Here is a 19,893-nt window from a genome sequence, read left to right as displayed (position 1 = left end):
TCACAACCACAGAAATAAGGGTTGCCCCCTCCCCTAAAAATATACATTTCAGGTGCAAAATGCCAGGGTAAAGAGATGTGTCTTCAGCATTCACCAAAGGCTCTGTAATGAAAATGATACCCAGCTCTGTCTCTCTGTTCTGTCTGAATCAAGAGTGGTAGCTGAGGTGTCAGAGCAGTGCTTGGAGGTGGAGGTGAACTGGAAGTGGGCCAATAAACAGAAGCTCAGTCCTAAAGAGACAGAGTCCCAAGTTCTCATGTCCAGGAGGTGGAGAGACAGCCTGTCCTGTATGGTCTTGCCCTCCCCTGGAAGGAACAGGTTTGCGGTTTGGCGATTCTCCTGGATTCAGTGCTGCCATTGGAGGCTCAGGTGATGTCTGTGGAGATGAGTGCTTTTTCCAGCTACTGCTGATTCACCAGCTACAACCCCTTTTGGACAGAAACGACTTGGCCACTGTACTCCATGCTCTGGTAGCTTCCAGACTGGAGTACTGTACTGCAATGTGCCCTTAAAGATGACTTAGAAACTTCAAGTGGCCCAAAATGCAGCAGCCAGGTTAATAGCTGGCGTTCTGTTTAGATCTCATCTAATCCCTGTTTTAGAACAGCTGTGCTGGCTGCTGGTTTAATTCCAGGCCCAGTTCAAGGTGCTCGTGTTAAAGTGTTCAAAGCCCAGAATGACTCAGGCTCCAAATCGAAGACCATCTCCTTCCCTACAAACCCCATTGGGTGTTAAGATTGGCAGAGGAGGGCGGGTCCTCTTACTTCTTCCATCATTCTAAGATGTTTGAGAAGGTGGCCTGGGAAAAGGCATTCTCTGTGGCAGCCATTAAGTCAGGGGTCAGCAATTTTTTTCAGCAGGGTGTCGGTCCACTGTCCCTCAGACCTTGTGGGGGGCTGGACTATATTTTGAAAATAATAATAATGAATGAATTCCTATGCCCCACAAATAACCCAGAGATGCATTTTAAATAAAAGCACACATTCTACTCATGTAAAAACACACTGATTCCTGGACCATCAGTGGGCCGGATTTAGAAGGTGATTGGGCCAGATCCTGCCCCCAGGCCTTACTTTGCCTACCCATGCCTTAAGTTGTGGAACACCATGGAGCTGCGTTGGGCATCTTCAGTAGTTGCTGTGTGACCAGTTGCTCTGTAGAGTCTCCCCTCCCATCCCAAAATTCTTGATTTACAGCATGCAGCCCATAGGCTTCAGGTATCCGTGATGCACTGATGCTGTTGCGTCAGTGGTGGGCAATCCCTGGCCTGTTGCCAGACTCCCAAGTCACACCATCTCTGTCCATTGGTTGTGCCAGTTGGGGCCGATCAAGAGCAGCATCTAGAGGGTCACAAGTTGACCTGAGATCCAGACATTCTGGCACAGAAGGGGAGCAGATTCTGCTGTGAAGCTACTTTCCCCTGCCAGTGCATTGTTGGTTGAAGAATCCTTGGGCATATGATGCATCAGGAGCATACACTCTTAACAACTACATATGCATGTTAGTTGCTGAATGGAGAGGTCACTGCCATCTATTCTTCCAAGAACCCACCAGCCAACCTCAATTTGGTAGCTTAATTTCAGTTTGTTAGGGTTAACAGTTTGTTTTGTCCCTTCCAATTCTTCAATTTTATGAATCTCTGAAATTGTTGCCTGATGTGCATGCTGATGGCAGCTGCCCTGAGATAAAACTAATTTCCTAATTAAAACAAATGTCTAAGTAAATTGTATACAAGCTCTTACAATGCAAGTCAGTGTTTTAATTTCCACTGTCTTTGAAGAGAATCAAACTGTGTTAATACTACTACAGAGTAAGGAAAACTGTACCTGTTGACATGTGTGCTTTAATAATGAAGAAAGTATAAACAAACAGAACTTTACAAATATTAATATTTGTGGTTTTGGATGACAACTTGCCCCTTTGGCAGAACTTTGAATTTAAATTAGTTTGAAGTAACTCAAGTACAAACATTGGATCTATTTTCATTTAGTATTTTATTTTGGATGTTTGTCATTATTATGTTATGCAAAATAGGGGCATTTGATATTCTGAAACTGGGTCCATGTCTGGAATTTGTTTTGAATTTCATAAGGCATTTGAATTTGTATAGGTTATGGTTTATAGAGTGAAATGTAACTTTCAGATCTGCCCATCAGAATGTGTTAAAATTATTGAGAAGTTAAAATGATTAAAATCCTGTATTTATTCCACAATAAATATGTGGTTCTCTAGTAATTTTACCAGAAGTAAATAAGTGTCTCTGATGAGTGAGTTGACCAGGATTAATATACCTATTTATTTATATTTACTAAATTTGTGTACCGACTTTCATCCAGATATCTCATGGCAGCTCAGAACATAAAGATACAAAATAAAACACTCAAAATACGTCATAATATAGGTGAATCTAAAACTCTGAAACAAGTCCACTTTTTCCTCCACATTGCTTATTGGCTCCATTAGATGGAAGTGAAAAGCGTAAGTGTATAGTGCCGACTACAAGTCTTTGTAGGTTGTTGACTTAAATAGCACTTTGCTTTAAAATAAAATTGAAATTGGGCAGAGTGTTGCTGAAAAGTTTAATAAATTCTGGAGGACTTCCGGGACGCCGCGGCCGCAGAAAAGGAGTGCGAGATAACTCCTCTGGGGGAGTCTCGAACAGCATGGAGATTTAGAGGGGTCGCGAAGGCTACGTGAACCCTGAAACCACAGGAGGGAATCCTGCGGGACAAGGTACCCTGCGACGCTGCCTGTGCTCGCCTGTGTTGCCGGCGTTTAACAAGGCTGGAGCTGCAGTGTAAAGGGGAGGCAACAGACTCCATGCTGTGAAGCCTCAAGCTCCGAGGGAAAGCGGCGGACCTCCAACAACAGCGGAGAAGCTGGGAAGTAGCTATAAATCACTGTGGAAAAAGCAGTGGAGACAAAAGAAATATTGGAAATTACTTAGATAAGATTAAAGGAATGTTTTGATAAGAACCCAGCGGAGAAGAAATAATTGGTGAAAAGGAGGAGGAGTCCATTCCTGGCGGTAAGGTGAAAAGAAAGTATAGCAAGACGGTGGCAGAGAGGAAACAAAAGAGGAAAAGAGGAAACAAGCTGCCAGTGAGTGTGTGGTGGAAAGACCTCAGACGCAAAGTATAAAGTGTCAGAGGCAAGGCAACAGTTGAACTATTATATTGACTAGGGAGAGGGGAAAAAGACTTTTCTGTTTCATCGGGACGGAGAGCGCTTTAGCCAGCACAGGTTTCGGTGGAGGACTTTTGCTTTTAAACCTCAGGATTGGGGAGAATTGGGACTTAAACGGAGTGTGGAATATAGGTGCCTTAGCAGCACTCTGTGTTTAAAGACAGGGACTGTGAGACAGTGTTTAAAGTTTGTTTAAAGTTTGCTTAAAGATGGTGAGACTGTGAAAGGACTGCCATATTGAGTGAGTTAAAGGGGACCCGCCTTCTTCATCCCCAACCGGATACATTCTTGAGCTTCAGAGACAGCTGTGATTCTCTTGATTCCTCGGGATTTAAAGAGACATACACCCCGGGATGCAAAGTTAAAGAATACGTTTTCGCAGGACCTTGCTTATGAGTTTTCGCAGGACCTTGCTCATGAGTTTGAGAACCCCCTGAATCTGGAAGTGTTTCTGGAGGTTCAGGTGTTTACTACATTTAATTATAAGACTCTGAGGATTCAAATACGTGTCTGAATTTAGGTACAGTTAAAACTGTGTTATTAATATCTGATCTTAATTAAGGGTTAATTTTTGTGCTGTACCAATTTTGGAATCCTGTTGTAATATCTGAGAGACGTTAACCTTGTTAACCTTGTTACCTCTATATCTTACCCACATAGTATATTACATTATACAGTATACTAGGAAGAACTAAACTTAAATATACAAATGCCGAACGGTTCTAAGAAGGGGGTGGCAACACCAGTGGAAAGGAGGCCTTCAAGACAAGAAGAGGGGAAGGAGGCAAGAGAAATTAGAGATTATGATAGCTTGATGGCCGAAATAAGAAAGGAATTTAAAAATAATGAACAGTATATTGAGAGAAAATTGATGGAGGTACAAGATATTCTAGACAAAAAATTGGAGGAAGTGGTAGGGGAACTGAAAGGGAAAGTTAAGGATCTCTTGGTAAAAGCTAAGGTTTTGGAGGATTCAGTGAAAAGGGTTCAAAAGGATACGAAAGACAGTAGGAAAGAGATGGACAGGATTAGATTAGAAGTTAAAGAAATAGGAGCAACACAGGAAGAGTTGTTGGACAACATGGCTATGACACAGTTGCGACAAAACCAATCTAACCTAAAACTTAGAGGAATACCAGAGGATCTAAATGAGAATATTAGAGTTAAAGTGGTGAAAGAGCCTGCAATATGGCTAGATAGAAAAGAAGAAGAGATAAACCATTGCTTGGTAAACATATTTCGAATAAGAACAAAATCGGCCAAGGCCAGAGGGAAAAAATTGCCAGGAGATGTAATAGCCATGTTTAACTCATTGGAGATAAGAAACGAAATTTTGAAACAGAACTATGTCAAAAGGTTATATATTGAAGAAAACCCAATTATTATTTACAAAGAGATTCCTTCGAGATTTCTTCGAAGGAGGGACCCATATAAAAAATTAACAAATCAACTGAAGAAAAATGGGATCTTGTATAGATGGGAGTTTCCGGAAGGTATTTCATTCTATTTCAAAGAAAAAAAGTTTAAACTGTCCACTATCTCAGAACTTCAAAAATTTGCAAGGAGATACGAGAAGGACCTGGGGAAAATGATGGGGGAGGAGGAGGTAGAGAACCAGCAAGGAGAAGAAAAAGGAGGGAGTGAAGAAGAAGAAAGAGAGGAGAGCTCAATAGGAGAAAGAGAAGAACTAGAGGAAGGAGACAAAGAACACTAAATTGTATATAGGTTTAATAAGTTAATTAAATAGTATATAACAGATGGCATTAAAAATACTAAACTGGAATGTGAATGGATTGAACAATAAAAATAAAAGGAATCAGATTACACACATATTACTGAAAAAGAACTGTGATTTAATATGTCTCCAAGAGACGCACATAATAAATAAGCATAAGAGATTACTAAGCAATAAGAGATTGGGAATAGATTTTGTGTCATCAGATAGAGTGAAGAAAAGAGGGGTGGTAATATACATAAAGGAAAAATATGATCCACAATTATTATACAAAGATGACCAAGGGAGAGTAGTCATTGTTCAAATGGTGTTTCAGGGAGAAAAAATAATTGTTGTGGGAATATATGCTCCAAATGATAAAAAATCAGCCTTTTATTTGGAATTAGGAGACAAATTGATGGAATGGACGGACCAAAAAATGATATTGATGGGTGACTTTAACGGGGTGGTGTCCCCAAACCTAGATAAGTCAACAAAAAAACATGAGAAGAAGGAAGGTAAATTACCGAGATCCTTCTTTGATATGGTAAGCAATCTGGGACTGATTGATGCGTGGAGACTTAAAAACCCCATTACAAAACAATATACTTTCTTCTCAAACCCAAATCAGAGTTGGGGAAGAATAGACAGCATTTGGATTTCGAAGGAACTAACTCAAAATCTAACTAAATTGGAAATTCTTCCAAGAACTATATCTGATCATAATGCGGTCTCCATTGAGCTAAAAGGTAGGGATATCCGAACGGTTAGATGGAGAATGAATGAATTTTTATTTAATGATCAGAAGATTGTAAATAAGGCAATAGAGACAATAGAAGACTATTTTAAATGGAATCTAAATGGGGAAACTGCTATAGAGACTGTGTGGGACGCAGGAAAGGCAGTTATGAGGGGCTTCTTAATACAGAAAAATAGTCAAGTAAGAAGAAAAAGAGACAAAGAAGGAACAGATCCTAACACAGATTATGGAAAATGAAAGAAAGTTGACTATCAACCCCAATGAGGAGATCGCAAAACAGAATATAAAGATATTACAAGCTAAATTTTCTACAATAATCGACCAAGAGGTAGAATGGAAAATTAAAATGATGAATCAGAGAACGTTTGAGTCAGCAAATAAGATAGGAAAATACCTGGCGTGGCAAATAAGAGAAAGAAGAAAACAAAATACGATTAGTAGGATAAGGGAAGGAGAAAGGATTGTGGAAGAGCCAAAAGAGATAAGAAAGATATTTCAAAAATATTACAAGGATTTATATAAAAGAGGAAAGGAAACAAAGCAAGAAATAGACCACTTTTTGCAAATGCATACCTAAAACGAATTTCAAAAGAAGAAAATGAGATATTAGACCAGACTATTACTCAAGAAGAGATAAAAAAGGCTATTAAAAGGATGAAAAGTGGGAAAGTCCCAGGGCCAGATGGCCTTTCGGCCAAATACTATAAAACACTAAGTAACCAAATATCCCCAGTGCTAGGAGAAGTGATGAATAATATATTAAAGGAAGGAAGGATCCCGAACACCTGGAAGGAAGCATATATTACCTTGATTCCTAAAAAAGATGCAGATACCCTGGAAGTGAAAAACTATAGGCCAGTTTCATTATTAAATAATGATTATAAATTATTCACAGATATAATGGCAGAAAGACTAAAAAAGGTTTTGAACAACAAAATACATAAAGATCAAACGGGTTTCCTTCCAGGGAGGCAATTAAGGGAAAATGTAAGGAATCTGATAGATATTATTGAATATTTGGATATGAATATAGACAGACAAGCGGCCTTGGTATTTATAGACGCTGAAAAGGCGTTTGATAACATCTCATGGGAGTTCTTGAAGAAAAGTCTGGAAACGATGGGAATGGGAGAGAAATTTAGAAGAGGGATAGAAGCAATATATAAGGAACAGAAGGCAAAATTGGTAATAAACAACATCACAACAGAATATTTTGGTATATATAAAGGAACTAGACAGGGTTGCCCCCTGTCTCCTTTACTGTTTATAACGGTACTTGAAATATTGAATGAGAGACTGAGGGGGGCAACAGAAATAAAAGGAGTGCAGGTAGGAAAGAGAGAATATAAAATCAAGGCCTTTGCAGATGACATCGTACTAACTTTAGAAGACCCAAAAAAGAGTGTAAAAGAAGCTTTATTAAAGATTGACGAATTTGGAGCCGTGGCAGGACTTAAGATAATAAAAATAAAACCAAAACGTTGGTTAAAAATTTAACAAAGGAAGAAATAATAGATCTAGAGAGAAGGACGGAAATTGCAGTAGCTAAGAAAGTGAAGTATCTTGGGATATGGGTCACAGCTAAGAACATAAATTTATATAAGGATAACTATGATGTCACCTGGAGGAGTATAAAGAAAGACATGGAATTTTGGGGGAGGATGAAACTCTCCTTTTTGGGGAGGATAGCTGTTGTCAAAATGAATATTCTGCCTAGAATGCTATTTCTATTCCAGACCATCCCCATACTTAAAGACCTAAAACAATGCAAAGAGTGGCAGAGAGTCTTGGCAAAGTATATCTGGCAGGGGAAAAGGCCACGGATAAAAATGAAAATTTTGATAGATAAAAAAGAAAGAGGGGGCTTTTCTCTCCCGGATCTAAGTCTATACTATGAAGCGGCCTGCATACTTTGGTTAAAAGATTGGATAAAACTGGAGAATAGAGATCTACTGGATTTAGAAGGCTTTAATAATTGGTACGGATGGCATTCGTACCTTTGGTATGGGAAAGTGAAGGCCCACAAGAGCTTTCTAAATCATATTTTTAGAGGACCTTTATACCAATCATGGGAAAGGAATAAAAATCTCCTTGAAAGAAAGACCCCATGGTGGATCTCACCAATTGAGGCTTTAACGGTGAAGAAAACAAACATGGAGGGAAAAAACGCCACCTATGAAGAAATGTTAAGAAAAACAGACCAAGGGCCAAGACTTAGACCTTATGAAGAGATAAAAAATCTATTCACTGGGTGGTTGCAATACCACCAGGTGAATGATTTGCTAAAAGAGGACAAGAAGAAGTTGGGTTTTGATGACAAAAAATCAAAATTCAATGTAGAAGTAATAGAAGGTAAAAACAAAACCCTATCTAGAATCTATGACATACTTTTAGAGTGGTATACAAAGGACGAGGAGGTGAAGGAGGCAATGATTAAATGGGCAATTGACTTTGGTTATAACATCGATTTTGAAAGGTGGCTGGAAGTGTGGAATTGTAACATAAAGTTTACAGCATGTATGTCTCTGAGAGAAAATGTTTGGAAGATGCTATATAGGTGGTACCACACCCCTGTGAAGTTGGCCAAAATGTATAGACTAAAAGATAAGAAATGCTGGAAATGTGGGGAGGTGGAGGGTTACCTATATCATCTATGGTGGACATGCAAAAAGGTGAAAGGCTTTTGGGAATCGGTTTACAATGAGCTTAAAAGAATATTTAAATTTCCCAAAAGACCCGAAGCCTTTTTGCTGGGAATGACGGGTAAAGATATTAAGAAAGAAGATAGAACGATATTCCTCTATGCCACCACAGCAGCGAGAATTTTATTGGCACAATATTGGAAAGTGGAAACTATCCCCAATATAAATGATTGGCAAATTAAAATGATAAAATATGCTGAGCTTGATAAATTAACAGGTAAATTAAGAGACCACGATGAACAGAAATCTCTGAAAAATTGGAGTAAATACTGGAACTATATTGGAATAAATGCTTAATGTGATTGGCGGGGTCAGAACAAATACTACCAGCGTGTGAATTTAGGCCTATAGATTAAAAATCAAATACGTAATTGGAAGCAGATATTTGATACTTACCAAAAGGATGGAAGGAAGTCCAGGAGGCGGTTTCTGTGGGTGTTTTTTTTTTTTTTTTAATCTTTTACTGTTTTGTGAAATAGCCAGATTAATCTATCTTTGTATAGTTAGAGAGAGGAAAAAGTTGGCTTTTATATCTTGACTCTCCTTTTTGTTACAATTTTTTCTTTTGTATTTGGTTGTATGTTTGTTATGTGTATAACCTTAATAAAAATGTATTTGGGAAAAAAAAAAGAAAAGTTTAATAAATTCTTCATAATACTAGTCCTTGACTCTCTTAGAAAGGTTAAACGTATTGAGATAAAGACCTCTTTTTTAAGAAAACAAAAAAACTTCATTCTATTTCCATGCTACTGCACTAGAGAAGACCCCGGATACAGCTGTAGAAAGTTGCTACCCCCAGGGTAAAGGTAAAGGACCCCTGACCATTAGGTCCAGTCGTGGCCTACTCTGGGGTTGCGGTGCTCATCTTGCTTTACTGGCCGAGGGAGCCGCTGTTTGTCCACAGACAGCTTCTGGCCAGTATGACTAAGCCGCTTCTGGAGAACCAGAGCAGCGCACGTGAACACCGTTTACTTTCCCGTCGGAGCGGTACCTATTTATCTACTTGCACTCTGATGTGCTTTCAAACTGCTAGGTTGGCAGGAGCAGGGACCGAGCAACAGGAGCTCACCCTGTCGCGGGGATTCGAACCGCTGACCTTCTGATCGGCAGGTCCTGGGCTCTGTGGTTTAACCCACAGTGCCACCTGCATCCCAAACCCCAGGGTAGCCAGTCCCAAAGTGGGACATGGGGGTTGGAACTGGGTTATCTGACCTGTTGAATTCTAAGTAGGGCCAGCTCCAAGGGAGGGGGGCTGTTTTGGGTCCTTCTGCTGCATCAACATGTTGATGGCACAGCAAAAAAAGACTGCCTTTCATTCAGGCTAGGCAAATCTGCAACCAGTTAGGGTTGCTCTTCCCAATCAAAAGAGATAATTAATAATTTCTCAGCATATTGATTATCAGTGACTGATCTAAGACTACACACAGTCTCTCAAGCAAGTTCAAGACTGCTTATAGATAATATTTAAACACACACACACTCATTGATATTAGACATCCCCATTAGAAGGATTTGAGATATTACAAAGAAAAATGGAAACGTTGTATACCTTGGCTTCCGCTACTATGGAAATACCACATCACGCGAAAGAAATCATCAGTTCTGCTGGTGCATAAATGATTTGCTTTCCTAATTCACTGCCCTATCCAGTCCACAATCCATTTAATCAAATGCATTGATTTAAGCTGAAATCCTATTATCAGAGGCCAGCTGTGGGGTCATTGGTTGTTGCCGGTGGGTTAGCGCTTGCACTGTTGGAGTTCTCCTCTCCCCACCCATGGGTGCCTGTGATAAGCTTCATGGGTTTAGGCATGACGCCACCAGTAGTTTGCTGTAGGCGGGGGAAAGTATGTTTGGGGTTGTATCGGGATAGGATCCTTGGTCCCCCTCATTCCTCTGCCATTGCTCCCCAGAAGGACCCCTTAGATACCCTAGTCCCAGAGGAATGAGAAGGGAAAGTAAAATATATAATTGGCAACAAAAAAGTAAGGAAGGAGAAGACATCTCCTGCCCTCACTGGAGCAAAGCAGAAGGGCTTAGGAAGCTGAGGTCTATCTGCCACAGAATTTCTCCACCACCACTGTACATTTGCTGTGTTAGTTTCAGTGGAGTGAATTTAGCTCTGCTGAAGTCAATGGGATTCAGCTAGTTTTAATTACTGGTGTCCTAAAACTGTGGTGTAATTTGGAATGCGAGCTTCTGTTTTCCGTGGCAGGTGGTTGTTGCCGTTTCCACCAAGTTCCTGACTCAGTTTTATTTGCAGTGACCAATTCTGAAGTTTGTTTCTGAACTGTTTCAGCTGAAATATCTGTCCTTTGGTACCATCTTGTGGCTGTATATATAATAGGCACGCTGTATTCATCTCGGCCAAAAATCCCTTTTAAACAGTTGAGTAATAGCTGTTTTATATAAAATTTCTTTATGTCTCCCCCCGCAAAAGGGCCAACGTCCAGCGGAAGGGGGTTACACAAACAAGGTGCAATAGATATCCCAGGAATCTTGCTTTCCCCTACTTTCCCCTTTCTTGTAGCCTGACAACCACTTTTTAAAGTTTTGAGGATAAAAAAGAAGTCTGTTTTTTTGTAGAGTAGTGATCGTCATCCTTTACGAGTATGAGGACCCTTTTTTAACACCCCCCTTTTTTTGCAAACTCCTCCAAGCTGACTGTTGTAGTTTTAGGCTCTGTTAATAGCTTTTTTTGTCTTCTCTCTCTGACTACTCATCTTTGTCTCACCACCACTGTCCAGGCTCTGAGCCTTCTTCTCTTGTGGTTTCCCCAGCTCTTTCCTCACCATTCCTCTGTTTCCAACCAGTTTGTGACAGTAAGTGTGCATTGCTAGATGAGGAGCGTGACTTTCAAAGCTCAGCAGACCCCAGCCAAGGTCCTGTGCTCCACAGCTTGTAAACCGCTGCTATAGAGAAAAGCCTTTTGTATGAAACAGGGACTTGATATAAATAACCAATTGCTAGGGCGCCCAATTTGCACATTTCTCTCCCATAAAAAGGAAAGGGAAAGAAGACCGTGTAAGCTGGAAACCTGCACAATCAGGTATCAGTAGTGGAACGCAAGCATTATATGTGAGGCTTATAATGTGTTGAGGAGAGAGGGTGCATTTGTTGTCTACTCTGTGAAGAGGTGAGAATAACTAGGACTCTTTAGGTTGTATCCAATGGGGGCTTTAGACCAGCAGAAAGCACTTCTGCTGACGCACAGTGAGACACCTGATTTTTGGTGAATTCCCACTGCCTTTTGCAGATGGTTGCCGATACCCAACAGCAAGCTGCTCCTGATGTGCCTGTATGCAAGGAGGGGTTAAGCCGTGGCCCTCCTTATGTTTCTGGACCTAGCTGCCATCCATCCCTGACCATTTGGCTAAGGCTGAAGCATTGTGTGCCTCTTCCCCTTTCCTTCATGTTTGCAAGGAAGTTACTGGAAACTTCCATTCAACCAACTGTGGTTTCTGGGTAAACAATGCTAAGTTGTTAACACTGGTTTTTGAAACAAGTCAACTTCAAATCGTGATTAATAAACCTGGATGGTTTGTACTAACTACAGTTTCTAGTTCATTGTAACGGGAAACCATAGCTGCTTGAAAATTGAAGTGAATGATTCCAATCTCCTCGTAGCCATAGTGAAGGAAGATTGGGTACAAAACACTAAAGGAGGGCTTCACATTATATGAGAAGCATGCCTGTGTTTTTAAATCTGTTATGCTACCACTTACTGTACACTGGAAAACGTTTTGTTTGTTCTTCTTACCAATTTTTGAGTAGGAACTAACCTGGTTGTAAATTAAAAGCTTTTCTTTTTTTGCTGTGTCCATTTTGTATTAAATCTCATATGAACGAATGAGTAAAATGACAAAAGTAAAAAAAGATTCTTTTTGTACCTGTCTTTTATCAAAAGCGCTGTAAATTCTTGTGATTCCTTTTTCCTAGTTGTTTTTATATGAAAAGTCATGGATGAACAGATGGAAACCTTCAGTTTTACATGAAGGAGAGGGAAATATCAGAAATGTTAAATGGAGAGGAAACCTGATTGCTTGGGCCAATAATATGGTAGGTATTTCAGAGTTAGCTGTTTTCATTATGTGAATGGGTAAATTTCTAAATTGCCATTGCACTGGATGTCTTGAAATGTTTAATTTTTCTTGATGTACAGTGTTTCAAAATCTCTCTTATATTCCCATCTCTTTTCCAATGCCCAAGTGGCCACGAGTTAACATTTCATGCATTAAGATAACCATATGTTTAATTACATTAAAAACAGGAGTCAGAAAATAGCAACCTAAAATGTAGCAAGACACAAAGGTCACAAGGGAAGTGCCTACTTCAAATTGTTGCCCTCCATTATCTACCCTGAGCCCACAAGAATAGCTTTGGTCATAATCTTTAATCCGTATGTAAATAATGATATTGACAGAGGACATTCAAGAGATTAAATCACAAAGAACAGCAGAATGAGCCCTGATTGAAGCCCTGTTCAGGCATTCAAAGAATACATGTGGGGACATAGAGGGAAAGCAGGGGTGTTCACACCAACACTTCCCCAATATCTCCATCCCTGCCATGTCTGCTCATGGCATTCCCCCTTTGGCAAGGGGGTTCTTTGGGAGCCCAACTGAACACACTCGGAATCCTCCCCACAATTACAAACCCAACAAAAGTAGTCATAAACAATAAATGCAACGCATCAAAAAGCGGAACAATTTCCACACAAATCATTATAATACCTAAAAATAAAGACACAGAAATTGAATACCAAGAGCAGCAGCAGCAACAAAAAAAAAACCCCTAAACAATGCCCAGTGCCCAACAACACCTTCTGCCTCAATGCTCAACATTTGGGGGTGGAGCCAGAGGAGATGGGAAGGTTTGGGGTGAAGCTGCGATGAATATACCTTCATGCCACTGATGCTGCCAACACATCCTTCTCACTCATGTTGATTGTATGCCTGAAGATTGCTACAGCTACAACTACTACTACTACTACTACTACTACTACTACTACTACTGCTACTACTATACTTCATTTTCTACACATTTGTACTCATAGCAGTTTAGTGCTTTTAATAATAATAATAATAATAATAATAATAATAATAATAATAATAATCCCGGTTCAAAAACTGGGCTCAGGGCGGCTAACAACAAATTTAAAACACTTTAAGACACTTAATTATAAAAGCAGCATAAAATACGGTATAAAAACATGAATAACAATAAAATTCAAAAATCAATTAGATAATCGCCAGGGCTAGTTGGCTGAATTAGTCCTCCTTGGGCCAGCGAGGGGGCCAGGGGAGAATTCGCTGTGGGGTCTCAGAGCAAGTGATCTTCATAAAGGGGGAGGGGGAGGGAAGAGAAGGGAAATAAAAGATCAGGCTGAATTCACATTTTAGACTTCTTTTGTAACTGGCATTCTATAAAAAAACATTTTAGCTGGGTCCATTTCCCTGCAGGGATCCCTTAGCTTCCACTGAGTGCCAAGAGGCCTGTGAGTGAGAGAGGAAGACCAGACTCAGAACGCAAGAAGCTGCTTCTGCAAAACAACTCTCCCCCCCAAATTTCCTAAAGAAATGCGCCACTTCCAAGCATGGTTCCCCCTTAACTCTGTCCTCTAGGTGGAAGATAGCACCTCTTTCTTTTTTAAGCAAGACTGGAATGTACTACACAAAAGCCTAGAAATTTAAAAGACAAATACGCAAATCAGGTTGTTGTTAACCACATTTGTTTTATTAAATCACAGGCCGTTCTTGAGTAAATGGGCTTAGTATCAGATTAAAGTGCTACCTCATTTTATAAATATATAGATACGTTGGGCCTTGTGGCTTCTGTGTGATGTGGTATTCTGCGTTCGTCTCGAGGGAGGCTGCTGTTCAGCTGTCACATCTAAACCCAGTAGATCCTTGAAGAATATAGGCTTTAGTTGTGTCATTTTGAAGAGAAGGTGCCACTGGCAGAGACAGTGGTAAGAACCAGAATAAGATTCCACCACTGTATTTCCATAGCATAGCCAGAGATAGTCGAGGGGAAAGGTGCCTTCAGCAACAGGGACATGTATGAGATGCAAACAACTAATTTGTCATAATTTGTAAAATAAAAATAAATAAAAATTGAAGGGGTGGCGGATAAATAATCCTCTAAATTTATAGCACATTTGGCTCTTGGATGAAGATGTTTCTATGCATATGCAAGTCCTGATAGCACACTGCGCCTGCAGAGATTTAAGTTGTCACTGCCTGCCTGCCTTGCTCATTCATGTCCTTTCAAGAAAAATGATAGTTTGCTGTGGCAGAGACAGATCAGTGTGGGCAGTTTCCTTCATCTGGCTCTAGCTCTTTGTGCACAGTTGCCACGATCCTTTCCTGCGCCTGCCAGAAGGCCTGTGCTGCCACCTTAGCATAACCTGTAATATGATATTTCTGGACCATGGTTTGCGTATGTGGTGCCACACTGAATTCTCTTGCTGTGTGTTAAACTTGCAGGGCGTGAAGATACTCGACGTGATTGCTAAGCAAAGAATCACCAATGTGCCCCGAGACGATATAAACCTCCGTCCTGATATGTATCCCTGCAGCCTTTGCTGGAAAGATAATTTAACACTGATTATTGGCTGGGGAAATTCAGTAAAGGTACAATTACCTGTCTTTGTAATAAATGCTTGCTGCTATCACAGACAAACAGAGGATTATTTCTGAAAAGCGAAGGCGATAGGGGTGGGGGAGAAGAGAATTTGATTTGACTACTGTGTGGCGAACTCCTGCTGCCATAGAAATGTCATTGGGCTGACCTTCATAAGAAGGAATAATGACAAATGCCCAGTGGTCAGACGGATTTCTCTGAGCTGAGCGTGTGCAGTAGGCAAGGCTGTGGGCCGATCCTCCTTTCTTTGTCTTCAAGAGATGCATTCTGAGAGCTGTTAAAAGAGAGTCCTGAAATTCATTTGCTCTGCTTAGTCCAGGCAGGAAGTACTTAACATGGGCATTTGGGCAACAGTTTGTCATTAGTGGGGAGTGAAACCTGAAACTGGGATGCTGAATGCATGATTTATCAAAGACGTCATAAAGCAGCAGTCAAAATTCAGCTGTTGCCCTCCAAAAGAAGTTTTCTGTAAAGAAGTGTCAGCTGTTAATTTCTTATCCATAAGACAGAATGGAAAGCCAAAAGAAGATAATTAACTTTCTAGGACTGCTATCCTATAAACACGTAGGTTGAAGTAAGTCTAATTTAAGTCATTGGGACTTACATCTAATTAGACACGTGCACTGTAAGAAGCATACAAATTAAAGCTTAAAAAATAATAATCTTACACATTGTAAAGTTCTGGAAGTGTTTTTATAACTCATTTGTAAAAGTAGACATTTTCCAAGTTAGTAAAGAGTTTATTGCTATAAATGGGGGTTGGCATTTTGTTATTCATAATGTTAATGTGCAATTAGCAGCATGGAAAGTTTTTTTGGGGGGCGGGGGGTAATTAATCTGTAGTCAGAAAAATAACCAAGTCTTGTGGCATCTTAAAGGCTACCAAATTTTTGATGGCACCAGATTTCCTAGACAAAAATCTTCTCAGATGCATCTGATGAAGGGGAGCAGTTGATTGGTGGCCATCAGAGTGATGTAAAAGTTTGATTTGCTACAACAGCTTAATGTAGCTGCTCATCTGGAATATGTGAAAGCACTAGTAAAATTACTGCTATGTTAGCAGTTTGAAGAAGCTCAAACTTTTCTAGAATTCCATTCTCTCCTGAGATGTTTTCTTGCTTTATTTGTAGCTCTTTCCTGCATCTGTTTATTAAAATGCTATCTTGTAATCATCACGATTGCAAGTTTTGGGGAGGCTTTGCCTATATATAGTCTGAATTAATTGTCTGAATTAATTTTAAGATGTATTGTAATTAATTGATGTCTGTTTTTATGCATATTGTGTTGTTTTTATGATGTTAGCTGCTCTGAGTCCAGCCTCGGCCGGGGAGGGTGGAATACAAATATTATTATTATTATTATTATTATTATTATTATTATTATTATTATAAACGAACTCTCTCTATTTCCTAAGGTAACTAATCACAATTAACTAACATAATGATTTTATTTCACAGATATGCTCAGTGAAAGAGCGACATGCCAGTGAAATGCGAGATCTGCCAAGTCGTTACGTGGAAATAGGTATGAGTATGACATGTTTGGAGGGACGCAGGTGGCGCTGTGGGTAAAACCTCAGTGCCTAGGACTTGCCGATCGTATGGTCAGCAGTTCGAATCCCCGCGGCGGGGTGAGCTCCCGTCGTTCGGTCCCAGCTCCTGCCCACCTAGCAGTTCGAAAGCACATCAAAGTGCAAGTAGATAAATAGGTACCGCTTTATAGCAGGAAGGTAAACGGTGTTTCCATGTGCTGTGCTGGTGCTGGCTCGCCAGAGCAGCTTCGTCACGCTGGCCACGTGACCCGGACGTGTCTTCGGACGGCGCCGGCTCACGGCCTCTAGAGCGAGATGAGCGCGCAACCCCAGAGTCGGACACGACTGGCCCATTCGGGCAGGGGTACCTTTACCTTTATGACATGTTTGCCATTAATTTGCAGAAAAGCTTTTTGCAAATAGCTGCTTAAAAATAATGTCATCTTTTTTGTTTTAAATGTGAGCCTCATTTGCAGAAGCATAATTCAGTGCGTGCAACATTTCACTTGGAAATACTTCGTAGGGGTAGATTTAGGGCTGTGGTATTGCAAAGTATGGCAAATCGCTTTACTGAAACCCCCCCCCCCAAAAAAAAAAAAAAAATAGAGTAGCCTGAGGACAAAAGGAATATGACACTTTGGAATCTGTTTGGTCTTCTTTTGTTTTCTTCCTAAACAATGCCCTTCATTTCCTTTTACTGCCATCAGTGTTTACCCACCTATGGTGATTTTTTGCTTTCATAGGAATAGTTTTGCAGTCACTTCAGCCAGGAAACAATACAATATTAAGAAAGTATGTAATCTGCTAATGCAACTCTGTCATACTTACCTCCTTTTTGGTATATATGTCCTTGCCTTTTGGGATTTATTTGTTCCTAAGGTGCCTGCTCTGGGTTGCAGGGGCGTGTTTTCTTTGTGTTTTGTGTTCATATGACCTGAAAAAACTGTCTGTGGACAAACGCCGGCTCCCTTGGCCAGTAAAGCAAGATGAGCACCGCAACCCCAGAGTCATTTGCAACTGGACTTGACTGTCCAGGGTCCTTTACCTTTTTTAATAAAAAGTAATGTTCTCAAGTATCTTCTTTGTAAAGGTAAAGGGACCCCTGACCATTAGGTCCAGTTGTGACCCACTCTGGGGGTGCTGCGCTCATCTAGCTTTATTGGCCAAGGGAGCCGGCATACAGCTTCCGGGTCATGTGGCAAGCATGACTAAGCTGCTTCTGGCAAACCAGAGCAGCACACGGAGACGCCGTTTACCTTCCCGCTGGAGCAATACCTATTTATCTACTTGTACTTTGACGGGCTTTCGAACTGCTAGGCTGGCAGGAGCAGCGACCGAGCAACGGGAGCTCACCCCGTCACAGGGATTCGAACCGCCGACCTTCTGATCGGCAAGTCCTAGGCTCTGTGGTTTAACCCACAGCGCCACCCGTGTCCCTCATCTTCTTGGTAGGAACCCTCTAATAGGCAAAAAACAAAACAAAAGCCCAGTAATCCTTCATGTAGTTGTTGTGGCCTGTATGCTGCAGTGTCTGGAAGACTGGCTTTGGATGACCATGTTTGTGCTTCTCTGACCGCATGTGTGGAAAGACATTGCTGTGCTTGACACATGGTCATCTGATTCCCACCACTGTTTCAACTGCTGTCAGGAAGTGGTTCCATACACGTGGTCTTCCTGATGAGTGAACAATTGCAGTTGACTTAAGCATATGAGTGGATAACGGAGGCCGTTTAAGCATATTCTTTAGATTTGCCAAGAGAACAAGGGCGGGGAGAGCGCCGAAGAAGAGCAGTGTTGTCATAAATCTGCCCAGACACATATTGTAAGGGTGGAGTATTTGTGGAGACAGCTTCTTTATCTTCCGTCTTCCAGCACAGAGTCTTCCTTACATATTTGAGGATCAGTGCTTTATCTCACTTAGCTTCTAACAATCCGTTTGAGATTTCCCATTTTGGTTTCAGTTCCCAGCACTTCAGCTCCGTTGAATGCTCTGAGCATCACTCCTTTAAACAGGGGCTGGATGAGGCTGGGGGGGAAGGTTGTCATTTATCCACGTTGTAACAGAGACTACAATGCCTTTTTGATATCATTTAGGGGCATCTTGCTTAACATTCTCGTGTCGTACCAGAACATCTCCTCCTGATTCATAGTCGTCTAAGCTTTTACTTGAGGCAGTTCATGATATATGATAATCTTCTTCAATGATACCAGATACCCCCAGTGACCAGTTGCGATTTTGTTATTGTTGACAAAATGTAGCCTATCAAGTGCATTGCGGACTGGCTCATATACGGCATTTGCTTGCATGACTGGCCCTCCCAGGGGAGGAGTGTCTTTGGTGCGCACCCCTCCCCACTCCCATTTATTCAACTTTTTCGTACCTTGTTTCGTATCACAACTGTAACACTTCCTCTCCTCTCCTCTCTGCAAGGATGCACATAAAGGTGCAAAATGTGTTCATGTAGGAACATAGGAAGCTGCCTTATAGTGAATCTGTCCAACAGTCCGTCTAGCTCAGGATTACTGTATTTTTCGCTCCATAAGACACACCTGACCGTAAGACACACCTAGTTTTTAGAGGAGGAAAGGGGGAAAGCCCTGTTTTTTGGGGGGATCAGCTCAAAGCTGTGCAGCTTCTTTTGCAAAGGGGAAAAGCCCTGTTTTTTTGAGGATCAGCTCAAAGTTGTTGAGCTTACTTTGTAAAGGGGAAAAAAGTCCTGTTTTTATGGGGTTCAACTCACAGTTCTGCAGCTTCTTTAGGAAAGGAAAGGGAGCCGTTTCTAGTTTCCAGACAGATAATCTGATCAGCCAGTCACATGTCGCTGGGGAAACAAACAGCCTCCGTCTGCAGAACATTGAACAATAGAGGTCTGGGCAAGGGGCCGGGGCCAGAAAGGGAGCCAGCAATTGACCACACATTCACTCCATAAGACGCACAGACATTTCCCCTTACTTTTTAGGAGGAAAAAAGTGTGTCTTATGGAGCAAAAAATACAGCAACTGGCAGAAGTCCTCCAGGGTTTCAGAAAAGGAGTTTTCCCCAGCCCTGCCGGAGGATTCCTGTGGCTGAATCCAGGACCTTCTGCATGCAAAAGCAGCTACTCCGCCACAGCGCCATGTCCCTTCCCTAGTTTTGTAGAGAGGCTACAAAAGTTGACAAATGATTTGCTCCAGAGCAGCCCTGTAGTTCAAGGGGTTTGCTGTTCTAGAGTAAGGACCATCTTACATATTTTCAGAACCGATGGGTTCATTTGCACCATTCACCTGGCCTCTTGGCCTTGGGTATCTTGGCCACTTAATGATAGGAGGAGGGGTACTGTGAGGGCCTTGCCCACCACCTTTCCCCTCTGTTGCT

General features: G+C 41.1%; 1 protein-coding gene across 2 annotated transcripts in view; it reads left to right on the top strand.

Annotated features, from left to right (window-relative positions):
- VPS41 (VPS41 subunit of HOPS complex) overlaps window positions 1-19,893 on the top strand; it is a 123,086-nt gene that overhangs the window by 60,470 nt on the left and 42,723 nt on the right. For both annotated transcript variants that reach the window (XM_083706269.1, XM_083706270.1), the window contains exons 8-10: window positions 12,302-12,421; window positions 14,851-14,997; window positions 16,465-16,531. In XM_083706269.1, coding sequence (XP_083562395.1) covers window positions 12,302-12,421; window positions 14,851-14,997; window positions 16,465-16,531 — 334 coding nt within the window. The remainder of the gene's footprint in view (window positions 1-12,301; window positions 12,422-14,850; window positions 14,998-16,464; window positions 16,532-19,893) is intronic.

Source organism: Podarcis gaigeae, assembly GCF_964106915.1.
Source record: "Podarcis gaigeae genome assembly, chromosome: 12".
NCBI lineage: Eukaryota > Metazoa > Chordata > Lepidosauria > Squamata > Lacertidae > Podarcis > Podarcis gaigeae.
Note: the sequence above shows the minus strand (reverse complement) of the source record. Positions and strands in the feature narration are given on the sequence as shown.